At 42.0% G+C, this 18,622-nt stretch overlaps 1 protein-coding gene across 2 annotated transcripts in view; it reads right to left on the bottom strand.

Moving 5' to 3' along the window:
• MKLN1 (muskelin 1) overlaps positions 1–18,622 on the bottom strand; it is a 93,784-nt gene that overhangs the window by 35,358 nt on the left and 39,804 nt on the right. For both annotated transcript variants that reach the window (XM_082280176.1, XM_082280177.1), the window contains 3 exons: positions 17,961–18,038; positions 16,743–16,808; positions 7,827–7,939 (listed from right to left, as the gene is read on the bottom strand). In XM_082280176.1, coding sequence (XP_082136302.1) covers positions 7,827–7,939; positions 16,743–16,808; positions 17,961–18,038 — 257 coding nt within the window. The remainder of the gene's footprint in view (positions 1–7,826; positions 7,940–16,742; positions 16,809–17,960; positions 18,039–18,622) is intronic.

Below are 18,622 nucleotides of genomic sequence, written 5' to 3'. Positions count from 1 at the left end.
TTTGAGTTCTCTGCTTCCATACCAAGGTACCATCAAGGCCTTCCAGCAATGCATAACACCAGGGATCTCATACTGCAGTACACCAAGACATCTTACCAGCCAGTGGACAGTGAAAAGGGGAGAAAGCTCCACATCTTCAAGCATGCAAAGAGTGGGAAATAATTTGTGGCCGCTCAGTACTTAAAAGGAGGTTGTAAAAAAGATTAAGGGGAACTTTTTACAGAGGCAGATAGTGACAGGACAAGGTGGAACAGTTTTAAACTAAAAGAGGAGACCTTTAGATTAGCTGTTAGAAAGAAATTCTCTACTCAGGAGGGTGGTGAGGCCCTGGCACAGGTTGCCCAGAGAAGCTGTGGCTGCCCTTGGATCCCTGGAAGTGTCCAAGGCCAGGATGGACAGGGCTTGGAGCAACCTGGGCTAGTGGAAGGTGTCCCTGCCCACGGCAGGGGTTGGAATGAGTTGATCTTTAATGTCCCTTCCAACCCAAACCATTCTGGGATTCTTTCATTTACGTGAAGAAGGTTGAAGGAATGTGTATGAAGGTCTTGCACAGGCTTTAGTTTACAGTCAAAAATAAAAGTCATTCAACCCTTGTGATTCAGTTTACAAATGCAAACAAGAGAAGTACTGAGGGAATACCCCAGTACAAGGCAACCTTGCAGCGAAAGGACATCAATTCTGTGCTATTTCCAACAAAAGACACAATCCACCTGCAAAACAAGTGCTGCTCACACTGGTGAAATGTGAAAAAACATCTAACTCCTTAAATTTTACCAAGTAAATTGTCAGTTCGTTCCACATTCACTCCTCAGCTTTGCTTTCAGCAACACTGATGAAATGTAACAGACGACCCACCAGAGAACCAGAGCTTTCACCAGCTCCGAGATGGGCCCTCAGGACAACATCCCTTGTGTGCCGAATTTAACTAACCCCATTAACAATTGCAGGATGTTGAATGAGGTCATTTTTGCATGCACCACAAGTTCACGCTGTCCTCTCATTACCAGTAACAATGGCCAACAAAGGTCCAGCCAAGAGAGATTTTTCCATAGACACAAACTACTCAGCTGAGCTACAGCCCCACTTGCAGACCAAAAGGCTGAAAAAATTTAAATGGTTGCTTATAAACTGTTTAGCCACAAAGGCGAGGATGCAGCAAGGTTACACTTTTGGAAATTGATTTTTTTTTTTTTTTTTTAATTAATTGTCCCTGAGATGTCGGTGATAGACAAACATGAAATTCTAAGTCTAAATCCTTCGACAGACACAGGCTCTCAGATGTTTCTGAGAAAGTAAAGACAGTTTCAAACAGGTGACAAAAGAGTAGTTTGCACCCAAAGGAGTAAGCAAGTCATAAGAGTGGCTGTTTAATTTCCTAGAGCCCAATATCAGTAACATTTCCATCACATGCATGCCCTGGAAAATTCATGGATTAAGTCCTATTAAACACACTAAGGTCTTTCAGGTAGGTCTGAATTCAACACATCACTGCACCACCCATTCTGCCAGTAAGTTCTCTTGAGACACTCCAGAAAGCTCAATTCCTAATTACCTCCAAAATCCAGTGGCTGAGATACCTCAGTAGTAAGGTCCACAAAAACTTACTACATTTTCAAGCGTGTAATTATCCAGACAATTTAGCTACAGATTTGTCTGGGATACTACTTGAGACTGCTTCCCCTGTGTTACCACCTTGGGATAACCAGTATTTCTTTAGGGATTTCTGTATTTGTACAGACTGAGGAATGTTAATGTAACATTAATGTAAAAAGTCTCTCCGTGTAGCTGAAATAAGACATTACTCTACTCACAAGGCAAAGCAGACTGGTGTGTAAAGCTACTTTCACTCACTGGCAAAAGAGTAAGTTTTCCTTCTACCTCTACATATTCTCCTATTTCTTTAAAATCCTTTTCTTTTAATCCCTTCAGTGTGAAATGCAGGGGTCCTGACATTCCAGCTGGCTCATCTCACAGGTGCATATTTCTGTGTCTTTAAAAGCCAAAAGGATATAAATCAGAACTCCTTGTACCAATATCAACCTCTTCACTAAATCTTTACCTGACAATCCGGTAATGTTGTTTTCCCCCAAAATGCATCCACAGCCACCCAAGAATGACTCTACACTGCCTCATCTACTATTCACAGGGAATTGCAAAACGCATTAGGATGATGCAATAATGTCCTAATAAAGCCATGTAAGTAAAATAAAGTTCCATTCCAGACCAGAGATCAGAGCATTAAACTCATCATAAGCTGCAGTTGAAGTGGTGATTTTTATCGGAACATAAACACCACAAATCAACTCTGCCTGATGCATTACTTCAAGGACTAAAAGTAGTTTTACTTTGCAACTGAAAGCTTTATGATGACTTGGAAATTCAGTATAACCTGAAGACTGGCACGCACAAGCTCCAGGGCTGCCAAAGTTGTGCAGCCTCCAGAACACCGGGCACAAGGCATTTATTTAATGCCTCTTTCTCCACGAGACTGACTTGAACAGCAGTGTGTGGAGGAAAGGGACCTCCACACATTCAAACATCTGGTGTGAGGAATAACTGAAGTCTGGCTAGTTTTCTGGGCTTTTTTTCATGCTGGAAGCAAGAAATACAGGCACCCAGTGAGGGAACTGAATAACTTAAGACCTGGAGCTGTTTTCAAATATGGATGATCTTTTCCTTAAAAAAAATGTCAAAGTTTAAAAAAAAGACAAATAAACCAGTGTTAAGAGGACAGAATTGGAGGCACACATAAATTAGCTTTAAAAGCTGAAAACCTTTTCCAAAATGTTTACTTAAAAATAAATTATTTTTAAAAACTGAGGTGTTACTCCCTCAACAGGGTCTTTGTGCTTTAGGCTGCCTAAGTGGAAATCACTGGGGATGTCAGTCAGGCATACGTGAAAGTCTCTCTCTAACATTCTGGGGAAAGAATACAGGCTTAGAACATTTTAAGCCATTATGCTACTAATAGGGAGGAAAATAAACCATTAGCCTGTGATATTTAGGATCAGCCTAGGATACTTTTCATTTGGTTCACTTCAGCATCTGCCGTCTTTGTCCCTACTTTTGTAGGCATTTGCACTATTTAGGAAGTTGGCTCCGAGGTACGTCTGCAGTATCCAAGTTTCTTTCAGGGACAGCTGCCTTCTCCCTATGTGCTTTTGTGGCACCAGGCATCTCATACAACTGAGCATCTGTACCACTGGAACTGCTCAGCAGTAGGACATGGCACATTCACTGTATTAGATCTCAAGTCCGTAAACATCACAATATTTGAAACAAAAAGCCCCTCAAGTCACTTGAAGTGTCTTCCAAACTGTATCACCATCTGTGGGAAGAAGTCAATATTTGAGACTAGTTCAATTCCTACACTTCAAACAGCATAGGGTAAAAGCTTTACATTTATAAGCTCATGTACTGCTGCATCACACCCAAAAAACCAGTGAGAGGTGTCACAAACTCTTAACAAAATGCTTCTGTGGTAATACAACATTGAAAGCTTTGGGTAAATTCATCCATGTCAACAAATGTAAGGAAATGCATGCAGAGACTGGAGAAAATTTAACTGGAAATACAATAGCAGCTGAAATTCCCCCTGGCTCTCACCATTAGGAGATCTTTCTACACTTGTCAGCTTTTACTTTCAGCATCCTGGAAAAGCACTTGGTGTTCACAGCAAACTGTCACCTCACAATACACCCATTCTCTACATCATTCTGAACCTAAGGAACAGGAGGCACTTGTTGACCTACACTTTCCTTCATTGTGAGGAAAGATTTATCCTCTCAAGCAGTTAAACCATGACAAGACCTTCACTTCTACCTTTGGCAAGAAAACACTTCAAAAATTTTTGAGAGAAACACAGTGTCACCTAAACCTAACCCATTTACACAATTTCCATGTCCTTCACAGAGCTGATTTGAGAGCAGGGTTTTTCTCTGAAGAAGCCAGAATGAGGATGAGTCAATGTATTTTCCAAGAAGCAGCACAGAAGGTACCAATCGGTGCAGTGACACTGTTTGAAGGGAGCTCCCCCCATCTCTGGTCTCTAGGAAATGCTAAAACAAGGTACAGGAATACTAGTGACACACAAAATATGCCAACTATCACACTACTTTAGTCTCACTTATCTGATCTCCAGAGGCATCAACATCCCTCAGCATTTTGATCCTATTTCAAAATCCCCATGCCTATCAATTTACACCAAACCAAGTCTTTCCTATGCTTAAAACTGTCCTCTGCACTGAATTTCACTAAATTACCCTTCAAAAGAGAAAGCTGCTGCTTGGAAACTAGAAATAGACATCAAAACATACACATTAACTTTCTCTATTAACTGACACTGGCCTAGAATAAAAATGTCCAAGGAATGACAAGGTCTGTTTTTTTAAAACTATTTATTCCCTAATCCTGAAGAGGTCTGTTGATCTACAGCCACTAATAAACCCTGAAGACAACAGCATCTGTCAGAACATTCCACCTTGTTTTTCAGGGTAGAAACTCTTAAAGGTTCTTAAATGAAATATATTTTGGCTGGGCCTTGTGCCAACTTATTCACAGAGCTGTCACACACTCCAGAGACAGAAGCTGTGGGTAAGCTGAGAGATCCTGAGCTGCTCCATGGAGCATCTCCCTGGAAGGATTCAGGCTTGAGGACAAGGATTTGACAAGGACAGCAAGAGCCCTGCTGGAATACTCTGAAGGGATGGTGGGGTCTGTTTGTCCATCAGCAGTGGTGGTGTGCTCACCAGCAGGTCCTCCACACCCTGTTTTTCAGGCTGTAAGTGATCAGCTACTCCAGCAGTGCCCTGAGCATATTGCCCAGACATACAAGACAGACACGGAGGTGGTAGAGCATGTGCAGGGAAGGGAACAGAGCTGGGGAAGGGGCTGGAGCCCCAGGAGCAGCTGAAGGAGCTGGGAAAGGGGCTCATCCTGGAGAAGAGGAGGCTCAGGAGGGACCTTTTTGCTCTGAACAACTCCCTGACAGGAGGGGGCAGCCGGGGGGGTCAGGCTCTGCTCCCAGGGAACAGGGACAGGAGGAGAGGGAATGGCCTCAAGTTACACCAGGCGAGGTTGAGCTTGGATATTTGGAAAAATTTCTTCACTGAAAGGGGTGTTCATCCCTGGAAGAGGCTGCCAAGGCAGTGGTGGAGTCCCCATCCCTGGAGGGATTTAAAAGCCATGTAGATGTGACACTTGGGGACATGGTGTAGTGGTGGCCTTGGTAGTGCTGGGAGAACAGCTGGAGCTGATCTTAGAGGGGTTTTCCAACTTAACTATCCAATGATTCTATGAAAAAGAGCTATGGAAAATCAGCTTTGGTGGTCTAATTGTTAAAAAAGACAAATGCAACTTCAGGTGACAAAGAGACACCTCACTGGAAAACGCTGAAAAACAGCAGCAAAAAAGTTTTTCTAAAAAGGTCAAACAACCTTTTCCTAATGCACTGCAACAGAAGCTGCCGCCAGTACCTTTATCCCAAAAGCATTACTGTGCATTATCCCTACAATAACACTGGACAGGATGCAATTTTCACCATATTTTGCTCTTGTCCAAGTTTAATTATTGAGTGGCTAATTTAACCACTGTCACTGATTAATTAGAATAAAAAAGCCAGAAGCAGAACTAGCACAATACAACAAAATAAGATTAAGCTCTACTGGAATCTACTCTGAATATTTTTTAAAATTCCATGTCAACAGACATTTCCTTTTTGCAAATTGTTTGTGAACAGTGATGTCCCTATTAGAGAAACATCTGGAGTCTCTGTTTTTGAATTTACTTTTCAACATTTGAGATTGACCTTTTCATTTCTAAATCAGGTTTCATCCAGATCTCTTTGGAAAAAAAAAAAAAAAAAACCAAAAAAAAAACCACAACCCACTGCTGGTTTCCAAGTAGACCTGCTGCCAGTTCATTGTACCTCTGAAAGTCACCGAAACCCTGGACTACACTTCAGGAGGCCTCTTGAACACTGCTGAATATATCACAGAATCATGGAATGGTCTGGGTGGGAAGGGACCTGAAAGATCATCTTGTTCCAACCCCCTGGAAGGTCCATGTGCAGGACCTTGCACTTGGCCTTGTTGAACTCCGTGAGGCTCACAGGGGCCCCACCTCTCAAGTTTGTCGCAGAGAGTCCTTCCAGAATTCCCCTTCTAAAGACACCCACGTTTCTTTACACTTTTCTCTATTAAGTACATCCCTTCTTCAAAATTCCTCATACATTCATAGATTCAACAAGTCTCCACTTATTAAAAATTCCTCTTTCTTCCTCTCTCCCCTAGACCCTTCCCATCTTCCACCTGAATTTCCTGAACTTCCATAACACTCTGTTAACATTTTTCCCTCCAAAATCCCTTTATAATCATTTAATCACATCAATTCCTAACTCTTCCACTGTGTCTCCTGCACAGCCCTCCTTTTGTGCGTCCCTCCTTCCTCCCATTCCAGTTTTATCCTGCTGGAGTCAGGCATGAGGAACCAAAAGAGAAAACATCCCAGCCAGGCCTCCTCAGCTTTACAGAAACTCAACTGGATGTGGCGTGACCCCAGCAAGAAAGGAAATGAATCCCTTAAACACCAGACTGACCCATACTGGTTTGTGCAGGAAGAAAACACAGTAGCCCCTTTTTGACTAAACACTACATAAATATAACAATTTTACCTCTCCACAGCTTTGTTATGACAGAAACCAGAGTATCACGTTGCCCATTTTGTAAAGGATGTTCCAATCAGTAAGTACATGACACAGAGATTTGAAGGCTACAGGAAATGCCTGTGAGATTTTATTCTTTTTTTTTCAGCTCAGGCTATTTGTCCTACTTGATTACAACCTCTAAAAACCTTTGCCATGAAAAAAATGAGAATATTAAAGTGTTATTTAATCTGGTAAGGAAGCTCACAAAATTAACCATGACAAGAAATTGGGAAATACAAATGAGAAACAAGACATTTTTATACTGTTTTCAAACAGTTGAGGAAATCAACTCCCAAATTTGTCAAAAAGTGGAGAGATCTCAAACTTTTCATACCTCCAAGAAAAGGTGGCATGAGTTGTCCTCTGACAGACAACTAATGAACTCAGAACACAATAACCGCACAGAACTTGAAGATTTCAGCGGACAGTGAAAGCAATTCCACAAGCCAAAGGTCTTGGACTTTTTTTGTCTCGCCCTATAACCCAAGCTACATTCATTTCAGGTTTCATATTGTCAAATACTGAGCAAAATAGGCCAAGGAAAATGGTTCAAATGAATTCCACGAAAGCTCTCAGGGTTGTGTAGCCTTTGGCAGTAACCCCTGTCCTCTAGATTTCCATCTGGTAGTTGTCCATTTCTGTTCATTTTTGACAGAAGCTAAAAAAATAAACAAATTATTTCTGAAGCTCAAACACCAGGATCGGGTCTGAAATGTTCATTAGCAAGTTCTTGGAACCTTCCAGTGGAAGGTGTCCCTGCCCATGGCAGCAGGGCTGGAACTGGATGATCTTTAAGGTCCCTTCCAACCCAAACCATTCTGTGATTCTGTGATAAGTCTCATAGTTCAGCCACACTAAATTATTTAACTCGTGCTCTACTCGCTGAGCCGATTTTTCTGCTTTTGAGAAATAAACTTTTCCCCTCCAGGAATCTTGAACACTTCAAAGCCACCTCCAGCTCACACTTTCCCCACATAAGCACTTCAAAAGTCTTCAGAACTTGAAGGTCTGAACTCTGTGGCTCTCACCTCACGCTGAACTTCAACACAAGCACTTTAGAAGGGGCATTTTTGTGGGCAACAACTGATGTATTTTAAAAAATATGGATGTTTGCAGAACTTACCTCTTTCTCAGTATCCCTGGATATACAGGTCCACTGGTTTTCCTTCACACTGTATGCCCAGAAGTCAGCCAGATCCTGAGTTCCATCCCAGCCACCAAACAAATAAACAGTTTCTATTATTAAAAAAAAAAAAAAAGTCTTATTTTAAAAACAGAATGTGTTTAAACAGGCTAATGCCCACAAAACATCTGTGACAAAGAGACTATCAGAAGAGAAATTTAAACTCTTTTTTACTTAAAACACCACTCCTCTTTGAATGGAACGAGTCATCAAGACAAAAATGTGGTTTGGTTTAGTAATGGAAGATTTTAGGGTTGATAGACAGCCAATTCTCAGAGTCATTTTCTATTTCCACATTTACATAAGAGGCAATCAAACCCACAGCCTTCTGATTAAAATTCCAGACAGACAAATGAACAATATTTAACATTTTGGATCCTGTGCATGTAGTCTGTCAATGACATCTCAGCCTGTGCCCCGCTTGGTGCAGGATTTATACATCAACAAGATTTCTGAGATAGAAGCAGCAAAGCTTTTCTGTTTAGTCCATCCCTTAGACAGAAAAATGTACTTCAACTACAAAATCCTCTTCAAGGGAAATGTCTTGCATAAAGTAACTTACCTGATGCCACGAAAGCCAGTGAGTAGAAGAGTTACAAGTTTAAGTCAGTGTTTCAGGGCTGTCACCTCAAACCCACAACTGCTCTGTGTACAACAAGTTCTAAGGCTTCCCAGAGTCACTGATAAAACCAGATGAAGCCTTTGAAGAGGGGAAGCATTTAAGAAAGGAGTTTCTGTTCTGCCATGGAGAGATAACCAAACTGCTCCCATTATAGAAACAGCACTATCTGGTCTCAAATGCTAAATATACTTCATTTTTAGACTGCATTAAAACACAACACAAAGCCAAGTCCAAGAAGAACAAGCTCCTCAAGACTTGCAGAGCTTTGAAAAACTCCTTTAAAATCCAAAACCCACTTCTATTATGGAGGTAATGGCCAATTTTTAATCCAACACCAATTAAAGAGCAGGGTTAGAGCGCGATTATAAAATGGGACTAGTCCCTGACCCTTACCTACCATCAGGATAGTGGTCATCACCATGGAAAGGTTACCCTGGTTCATTAACTTTAATTACCCTTCCTCCTGGACTCAGGGCTCCCAGTGTTCCCTGCAAAGAGCAGGTCCCTTTGTGCGCATAAATTCTCACAGCTCACAAAACCCACATTACCACAACAGCTTCATTGATAGCCGAGAAAAATAAAAGATTTGGCACCAGCTAAAAATCCTACTGGGACCTTGCCAAAATGTCAGGCCTGCCTGGAAAGGCTTTGTTGGCTCACATGAAATTTAATAGCAAACCTGAATGACTCCGATGAAAACTCAGATTTTGGAAGTTACCTAACCCAGGCTGACAGAATTGAATGTGAGCACTGAGAGAGGAACACGAGCACCCAGCTGGTGCTGACCATCCCCAGAGCGACACCCTGAACACAAATGGACATGAACTCTGTGCCAGGCCCATTCTTCATCATGAAGTAAAACTGTAGCTCACATGAAAGAAAGGCTCCATCACTGTCTAGACCCAATGAAAATAATTTTTTACTTTCATGCCTTATTGCAGAACTATATGCATACTTTAGAGGAAGGTTCTGTGTTCTAAAAAGATTATTTCTTAATACATAAATGCATCTGTTGCTGGTAATGTCAAGCAAATAATTTGTTATGGTTCTCCTAAAATTTGGAAATGTTTTCCCATGGTATGAAGAAAAAAAATAGTTGTTTGGTGGTTTGTAGGATTGTTCTTGTTTGGTTGGGTTTGAGTTTGATTGTTTTTCTTTGGTTGGGTTTGAGTTTTTTGGGGATTTTAAGGATTTTTTTGAAGTCAAGCTCCACTCTATTTCCCAACCAGTATCACTGCTTGAATTCTAGCTGTTAATTCAGATTTTACAAGCGGGATTTTTTTTCACCCTGCATGCAGAGACCAACCAGGACAGATATCAAAGGACAATATTCAAAGAAGAGGACAGAGGCCATAAACCCCAGGCAGCAGCAGTGGGGCAGCTCGAGGGGGGCCCAGCAGTCTCACACCAATATAACTCTGGTAGCACTGGGGAACTGAAGGAGGAAAGGAGCCTCCCTTTGCATCCAAGCAAGATGGAGCACAGCAAAATTGATGCTGCTTTATTAAAGCAAGTCTCTATTCAGCTTTAGGGGCAGAGAAGGAGAATTTTCAAACCTACCTGCAAGGCAACAAGAAAAAAACATGAAAGCAATTATATTTACCCAAAGCTTTTACCAGCTATGTTTAGGAAGTCAAATTTCTCCTCCAGCATCCTCAGCTTATTTCCTCAACATTTATTTCTGAATACAAATTCAACACTTTGAATTAAATATGTTCTTTGAGTATTTCTAAACTGCTTGCTCAGTCAAAAATGTTTCTGTAATGTCTGAGTTCTTTTATTCCCTTACTCTCTGGATGATTAAAAGGTGCCAGAGAAGTCCTCAAATTAGAGAATGTGCATTCCCAACAATCAACATATTTCCTGTCAACCTCTCCTTAATTTCTGTTTTTCAGAAAAGTAGCAAAGCAGCCTTCTCTAACACATTAAATATCAAAATTCCTGGGGTGGCTTCAGTCCAGGTTCATACACATTCTCAAGGACAGTTCTCTAACTCCTGTTAACTCCATCTTCTCCACGTGGTGAAATCCTTGGTGGGATTCTGGTACAGGAGGCCTTCCTCAAGGAATGCATTCCAATCATGGTGACATATTTAACTACATTATTTGGTCAAGTGGTATTTCCATGTCTCTGCTAGAGCAGTTCTCCATGGAATATAGAAGAATTATGGATCTACAGCACCTCTGCAAGTCATCTGGTCCATCAGTCATCCCCCAACCCCCTCACAGGAGGGCTAACTTCAGCAGAGACCATGTTGCCCAGGGAATTATCCAGTTATATTTTGAGTATCTCCAACGATGGACATGCAGTGACTGATAAACTTCATTACAATTTTTTCCCCCCTAGTATCTAACAGGATTTTCCCTTCCTGTCCTTTATCCTATCCCTCTGCTCACCCCAAAATGAGCCTGGCCATCTCCGTGCTCTCACCAATAGCTGAAGACATCTCTAGGATCCTCCCATGAACCTTTTTTCTACCAGACGAACAAAACCAGCTCCCTAAGCATCTCCTCACACATCACATGCTTCAGCCCTGACCACCTTGGTCAGTTCAGTTTGATACAGTCCTTATTTTCCCAGAGAGCCCAAACTGGGCACGGCACTCCAGATATGTCCTCGAGTACCCAAGAGAGGAACATCACCCTCTCCCTGCTGGCTGTGCTTGTGCTGGTACAGCCCAGCAGGAGAGGCTGGCCTTCAATGCCACAAGGACATGTTGCTGACACATGTTCCACTTCCAGTACCTTGCAAATCCTTCCATGCAGCAAGTCCCCAGTCTGTCCTTCACAGCTGTCACATCCCAGGGGCAGGATCAGAACCTCTCAATTCTCCCCTGCAGCCCCTCAGGGTCCCCTGGACTCACTGCCCTGTTCTCCAGTTCATCAGCCACTGTCCTCCCAGTCAGCTGCCAGCCCAAACTTGCTGGGGCTGTACTGGAGCATCGGGGTCCCAGAACTACAAAGGATTCCTCTCAGAAACAAAAAAATCAAGGTGTAAGATCTCACAAAAGCCACCTACAAAAGGATGTCACTTCTCCTTGTAGCACCCACACCTTTAGTTATGTGCCAGCAGCACTGTCCACTTTGTGAGGAGCATTTAAGACCACAAATATAAAATCAGCCTTAAATCATCTTGCAGTATCACATCCCTTGATTTCTGAGCCACAGTTCAGCTGGATGCAAGTTGGCTGGATACAAGGGTTTTTTTTAAAGGATAGGCACACAGTCCCAAATGTGAAAGCACCATGAAGTTGAGTAACCTCCAGGATTCAGCAGCTGTTTGTGTTTCAGAGCTTAGAAGCCATCTGTGTTTTGTTTCTGAGATCCCTTCATCCTGTACACAAGTCCTGTCTTTAAATATCTTATGGATAGCAGTGTTTTCCTCAGGCAAAACAGCATCCTTCACGTCTGCTGCTCTCTCTTCATCTTTTTCATCTTTCCATGCTGCTTTTGAACCAGCCTTGTCATTTCTGCTGTGCTGCCCACGTATACGATGGGCACGCTGGGCCCACTGCTCTGAATCTCCCTCTCTTCCCAACCCACAGATTTGTCCTCATTTATCTAATGGAAGGAAGCAAACAGAATTCCTTCTGACGAAAGGAAAAGCAAAATGATGTACAACCAAAATTACAGAGCAGTTGCACTTCAGTGAGAGCACAGAGGTACCACATCAATAAAGAGCATTTCACTAATGGTTTCCCTCAAAAAACTGTTTTGCCTGCCAAAGAGAAGAGAAATGGAGACAGAAAAGAAACCATCCTGGTTGCTTTGCTGTTATTTCTAAAACAGGCTCATTGGAAAACTTCAGAAGGCTTCAGCTTTATGAACTAAAAGATGAAAGAAAGCCTGACATGACATAACATAAATATCTTTTTTTTTTAATAGAATGACTTCTACATGGTCTATATTTCTATTGTTACCAAAATAAATTACATGGCTTTATGGACTGCACTGTCATTCACTGTGTCTGCCCTGTAAGAGCAGGAGAGATCAATTCCACCTGGCCTATGGAATTATAAACCACATCTCCAAAACACAACACACAGACTGTTCTTAAGTACCAACATTACTCCTGAAAACTTTGCTTTTGGCAATTCACTTTCCCATTCCCACTTGCTTCCAGAATAAGCACTGGAATTTTGAAACATGTGCCATATCTGACCCATAAGGAGGCCAGTAAGGGCAGACTCCAAGAGCTGTTAATAAGGAACCAGTGGCAGATGCTGACACCCTCATCCAAAACTGCATTAGGGTTCAATTCCCTGGGAACACAGTTTTACACGTGAACCTTTGTGTTACTGCTCCAATATTTCCCCAGGGCCTACACAAACAGCTTCTCATGTCTGACATTCAGCACACAACACTGTGTTCTTGGGTAGTTTTGGGGTTGTTTGGGGGATAATTTTGTTTTAATCTATGTACCTAGGTTGCAACTACTCAAATACTTCCCCTTCCTCGTAGAAAAGCAGAGAGAACTCTCCAGCCTCCCACATGGAGAGCTGCATGAGAAATGCACCTTGCAGGGAAAAGCAGGAATAGCACAAGCTTTCTGTTTTCATTTGCAGCCTAAAGCTTTAAAGTACCTAACAGCTATAACTGTGAATTTCTCTTAGTTAATGCATCTGCATTTGTATACCAAACCCAACTTCCTAATTCTGCCATCCAGAGTCATTCCAGTCTGAATGCTAATGGAATTAAAAGCATGGAGGACACTGTGAGAATAACTAACTTCCCATTTTTAATTTTTCTTTTTTTTTTTTTTTTTAATATAGGAAGACATCAGGCTGCATTCTCAGTTCTGCATCCCACAATGCCTACAGTTCAACTGCAAACTGCTTTACGAGTTTTCCAAAGCATCAGGAACACTGCACTTACTCAGTCAGCTGTGGCAGTGTCAGAGACTGAAAACAGTTCATGCCTCAAACACTGATATAAAGTTTTGCTCATTATAAAGAAGCTACAACCCAAGAAGCTTTCCTGAAGAGTGGGACTTTGAACTGAAAGTCAAACTGTTGATTAGATAAAGGGAAACCCATTGTTCAGTCATCCCAGGCTGAGGGAAAGGAATGCATCCACAAAAGGCCAAAGCCACCAGCTGCAACTATCCCCGGCTGAATTTGGGGTGGGGGAGAGCACAGCTCACAGAAGCCAGGTTTACACAGACTGCCCCCAGCCGAGGGGGGAGGAGGAGGTTTGGGTGCATGGTGCAGCCTCTGGTGAGAGGCAACAAACACCCATCCTCTGATTACACAAACCGGCCCAGCCGTGGAACCCCCAACCCCACAGGCCACATCCACGGGACTTTCCTGTGAGAGGTTTGGTCCCAAAGGGCTGCACGTGATGCAACAGACCCAGAGCCTGCTGTGAGAGACTGACCCCCACCCCAGGGGGCCATGGCCGGACATGCCCACCCAGCCTGGGCATGTACACCCATGGGACTCTGTGCCTTCTGGGGGGACCTTCACCACCGAGAGACCAGCTGGAGAGGATCAACGAACATCGTTGGGATCCATGGAGTGGTGATACTTTCCTTATTCTGTCCCTGTCACTCTTTCTGTCCCCCCCACCTATTTTCTACATGTTTTTCTCTCTCTCTCTCTCTCATATGGACCATCAAATAAAACCCTTACTATTGTCACTGGCATATGGTCTCGTTTGCACCTTAATTCGGGCAGAAGCATTTCTAAGAACCTTAAAACTGGATCATAACAGGCAGGTATTAAGAACAGGAGTATCAGATGGAAATGAGCTCCAGCACAAGTTACTGGCTGCCAGCAGAGATGCTAAATTCTCTTTCAGTTACTTTCAGCCTGCTCTAAGTGAAAGATAAACCATGCTAAAGTTTAGACCAAGTTAATCCATGTTCTACCTGAAACTGAAAAACAAAGTCTCAGTGACTCCACGCACTATCAGCAACTTAAGATCTAGCTCAGCTACTCACCAACCCATATCCTCTATCATAACACCAGCACATGCATCGAGCAAGCTCAGTACTATTAAATTAAAATTATTTTTCTAGTCAGTAATATTTGGGTAAAATTTCCTTGAGGTTAATCAAAACACTGAACCATTTATAGTTCACTGATACGTACAGCAGGTCTGGCCATCAGAGATGAAAATTTGCTTCCAACGCTTATTCTATGTGATATGGAACTTCAGAATCTCCTTGTAAGTATGATCTTGATGTTTCACTTCATTTCCAAAAGATTCAAGTTGAAGAAAATACTGATTTTTGAGAAGGCACTCACTCTTCTAACAAGGAGTGCAAAGTGAGACGATTTCTCTTCAGTTGCCAAAGTCTTCTAAAAAAAACTCACTCAGCAAGTCTGTGAGTAAGGAGGGAGGATGTCTTTGTAGGGAAGAGTACACCACTGACTGCTCCCTTTTCCATTAACACTGGATCTGTCCAAGGTTAGCCAGGGAGCTTTCCAGCTCCTGTCTGTAAAATGCATCCTGACATAACTGGCTAAATTCCCACCAGCTCGTTAAACTATACCTATATCCAAAAGGAAAATTCCAGCAATTAGCAATGGGAAACAGACCCAAGAACTTCCCCTGGCCTATCACGAACCAAATTAAATGGCAAAAACTGATCATCTCAAAAGTATTTCAGCTCTTACAAGCCTCAGTGGACCTGGATGCAAAACTAAGAGCAACTTCCCAAAGAGCCCACAGGGAAACTTTGGGATGGTATCCCACCACCTCTGAATAGAGCTGAAGCAAGAAAGGACCAGCATGAGAGAGGGAGGAAGATCCAGGACTCCACATCTGTGGGTGCTGTCCATCCACTTTTGTGCAAGTAAAAAAAAAAAATGGTATATATCTGATACATTTACAATACACATTATACAGATTTCCTTAAATAATATAAATATTAATAGATACAAAACATGCAAATATATCCAAAGTATATATAATACATATAAAATATATCAAGAAATATTGAAAAATATATGGATGAGTTTTACTGCCTTCTTAAAGCAGAGTGAAAGTCAAAGGCAGAGCTAACTAAGCCTTACTGGGCCTTAAGAAAACCAAGAGGAATGGAAAGGAAGGCTCACACTACCATGGATATTTTATTTTCAGGAGGTGTGCAGGACTATCATTTCCAAGTTGACAAGGATCATGTTTCTTCCACACTCTTGTGAGACACTTCGCTACTAATTCCTGAGGCCACTAGGGAGCGTTCCCAGCCTCTGCACAGACAAACACCGGCAAATCCTCCAGCAGCGTTTTGTTCTAATCAATCTCAAACCTCTCCCACCAAATGAAAAAAGTTTACTCCCATACACAGAATAACTCGAGTGCTTCCTCCAGAGCAGTAACTACTCTGAGCAAAAGCCAGAGGCTGCAGCTACTGCTGGATTTTTGCTTGTTCACTATGACTTAGCAAATTACTCTGGAAGGTCCTATCCTGTCACATGCTCTGTCCCCGTCCTGTGACCACAACAGATACGGCCACGGGCATTTTTCTGCCAACTCCTTCAATGCCACCCTACATTCCTGTCCAATACCCACACCCTGGTCTTGTTTCTCCCTTCCCAAGAACAATCCTTTCACTCACACAGCAAAGACTCAGGCAGACACTTCCTTATTCTAGTAAGGACTGACATACCACAGAAATCTGATTAAATAAGAGACAAAGATACAGAAAATTATGCAGAACAACAATCACTGGAACTGCTCCTGATACACCACCCCATTTTCTTTTCTATGCAGGTTCTCTGAAACAGAGGCTGAACCATTCTTTACACTACTACAGGAAACAATTTTGCAAAGGATGTCTAAAGAATTATATTTAACAGCAGTTTCTTGCACACTGTGGAAATCAGAAGCCACTCCAAGCAAAATACAAGGAATGTTTCAACACATCAGATTTACTGCTTGAGCCTGTAACAGATAAGGGAAATTATTATCCCTAATTTCTCTTCTCTTGTTTGAACTCCTGGTCTAAGATGGTAGGAGGAACAAAAAATTAAAACCAATTGTTCTTGGTTTCTTAGTTAAGACAAGACAATAGCTAAGGCATAACGCAGAATTAATAGGGAAGAAAGGGAAAGGCAGCTGGATATGGATCCAGAGAGGAAGCAGAGCATTTAACCCAACTGTTAGAAAGTGCGATTTTTTTTCCCAAAACCTGAAGCTAACACAGTGTCTGAAGAAAAACACATCTGCATACTAATCTGGAAAATAACTGATTAAATTATTTAGTTAAGAAATGTAACAACTACTCACCTGTCTGCACATCTATAACCATCTGATGGCCACCTCTCATCCCTGGCCGACTGTCTTCCCCGTCACCTTCACAAAAAGAGGGAAGGGAGAGTTTTCCATTATAAGATTTTTAAACCAAAGAAAGATACAACCTCAACACAGAAGCAGAGGAACTAAGTAACTCACCCTTCTTTCAATACTAGCACATCACTTTTTTCTCCAGGTAATATTTTTTGTGTATTATAAAATTGTACAAAGTTCTATATTGAATTATCTGGTGACTGACAGTACAGAGAGCAGAAGTGAATACTGCAACTCCCAGTGCCTTGAAAGGAGCTCCAGTGTTCCTGACACACTCGGTGCACACAAAAGAGCTCTGAGCTGTCCTTGCAGCTCTCCAGCAGGGAGAACACAGCCAGCCTTTGGCTCCCCTTCCATCTCTCCCCACTTGAGAGCTGCCTGAGGGCTGAGCTGTGAGAACAGATACTCAAATGACAGGGAAATGAACCCCTGGGATGGGAGCAGGAGGTGATGCAGAGGTAGAGCACAGCCGGCTTTGCACCAGCTATTTTCACATATAAGGGAATTCCAATTGTCCAATTAAAGCAGCTTTCCAACCACTTTATGTATCTTAAGCATTCAGGACAGGTGACATAGATAACCCCTCCCAAGGGGCTTGGTGACAGTGCTCCACATTTGGAAATTGTCACCTTGGATCCTACATTTGCTCTACGACAGTGATTTTTGTACTGTGTAGTCAGGGATGCTGCTACAAGTCTCCTCTCAAGGCAGAGAGGAAGGGAAAAGATTCTGTGACTTGGATTTACTGTGTAACAGATCAAGACTTCAAAAGATCCACCTCATTTAAAATAGTCCCTGTTAAGATAATGTATTTATTTGTCAACTCTTCACTTTAAGTTGAAGTCACATCAATTCCATGTGCGAAATCCAGTAACACAGATAACTGATCTCATGTTTAGCCAATATTCTGGGATTTGTTACTAAATTGATGATCTATCCTTAAAGCTACCACTTGTATTCCTGCAGTGTTCCTTACTCAACCAGAGACCAGACTGAGTTTCACTGAATTTGCAGACAAATGCAATTTCTTCAGAGAAGAAACCATCCCCTAGAATTCCCCTAGAGGAGACTTTCTTGCATCATTTTCTTGCTCCATATTCTCAAAGGAACAAGACAGAACTGGCAGTACATGAGTTCTATCTTAAGAAATGTCCTTACCTTTGGTGCTTTTGGGGATAATCTGCCCCCAGCGAGGTTTGTACTCTTGCTGACTGATATACTGATTGAATAAGCCATCTGCAAAACAAAAAATTTTGCTGGATAAAACATTTATCCTTCCATTATAGCAAAATCACTTTTAATGTGGGTAACTTCAACCTAACTCAATCCAGTATGCCACTCCAAAGCCTTCATTTTCAGTGAATTCCCCATTATATGTCAGTTAGTTTGTTAAACTTTTGTTAGTTTGTTAAACTTTTGTTAGTTTGTTAATGAACTAAATGTGCAAGCACTAAAATAAAAAGAATACTTGCTACTAGATCAATCAGGAATTATCCAGTTTGCCTGCCAGGTCGTGCCAAGTGTCTATAAATCTCCAGTGTGGTGTATTTAATTAAGAATAGAATCCCTCCCCCTTATTTAGGCAAAAGGAAAGTTGCCAGGGCATATAAAATTCAACCATTTTAGCAGACGTTAAGTTAAAACTAGGTCAGACAGCATCTCTGGAGCTTCATCTGAGAAGAGAAGGGAAGCAGACCAGATTGTTTAAATGCTGTGATATGGGACAACCAAGCACTGGATGAAAACAAAATAATAGTTTACATTCTCTTCAGAGAGTTAAGCAAGAAGAGCAACAGAAGAGGCATTAGAACCCAGGCCAG

This window comes from Coloeus monedula (genome assembly GCF_965178545.1).
Source record: "Coloeus monedula genome assembly, chromosome: 4".
In the NCBI taxonomy this organism is placed as follows: domain Eukaryota; kingdom Metazoa; phylum Chordata; class Aves; order Passeriformes; family Corvidae; genus Coloeus; species Coloeus monedula.
This window is presented reverse-complemented; position numbering and strand designations above follow the sequence as displayed.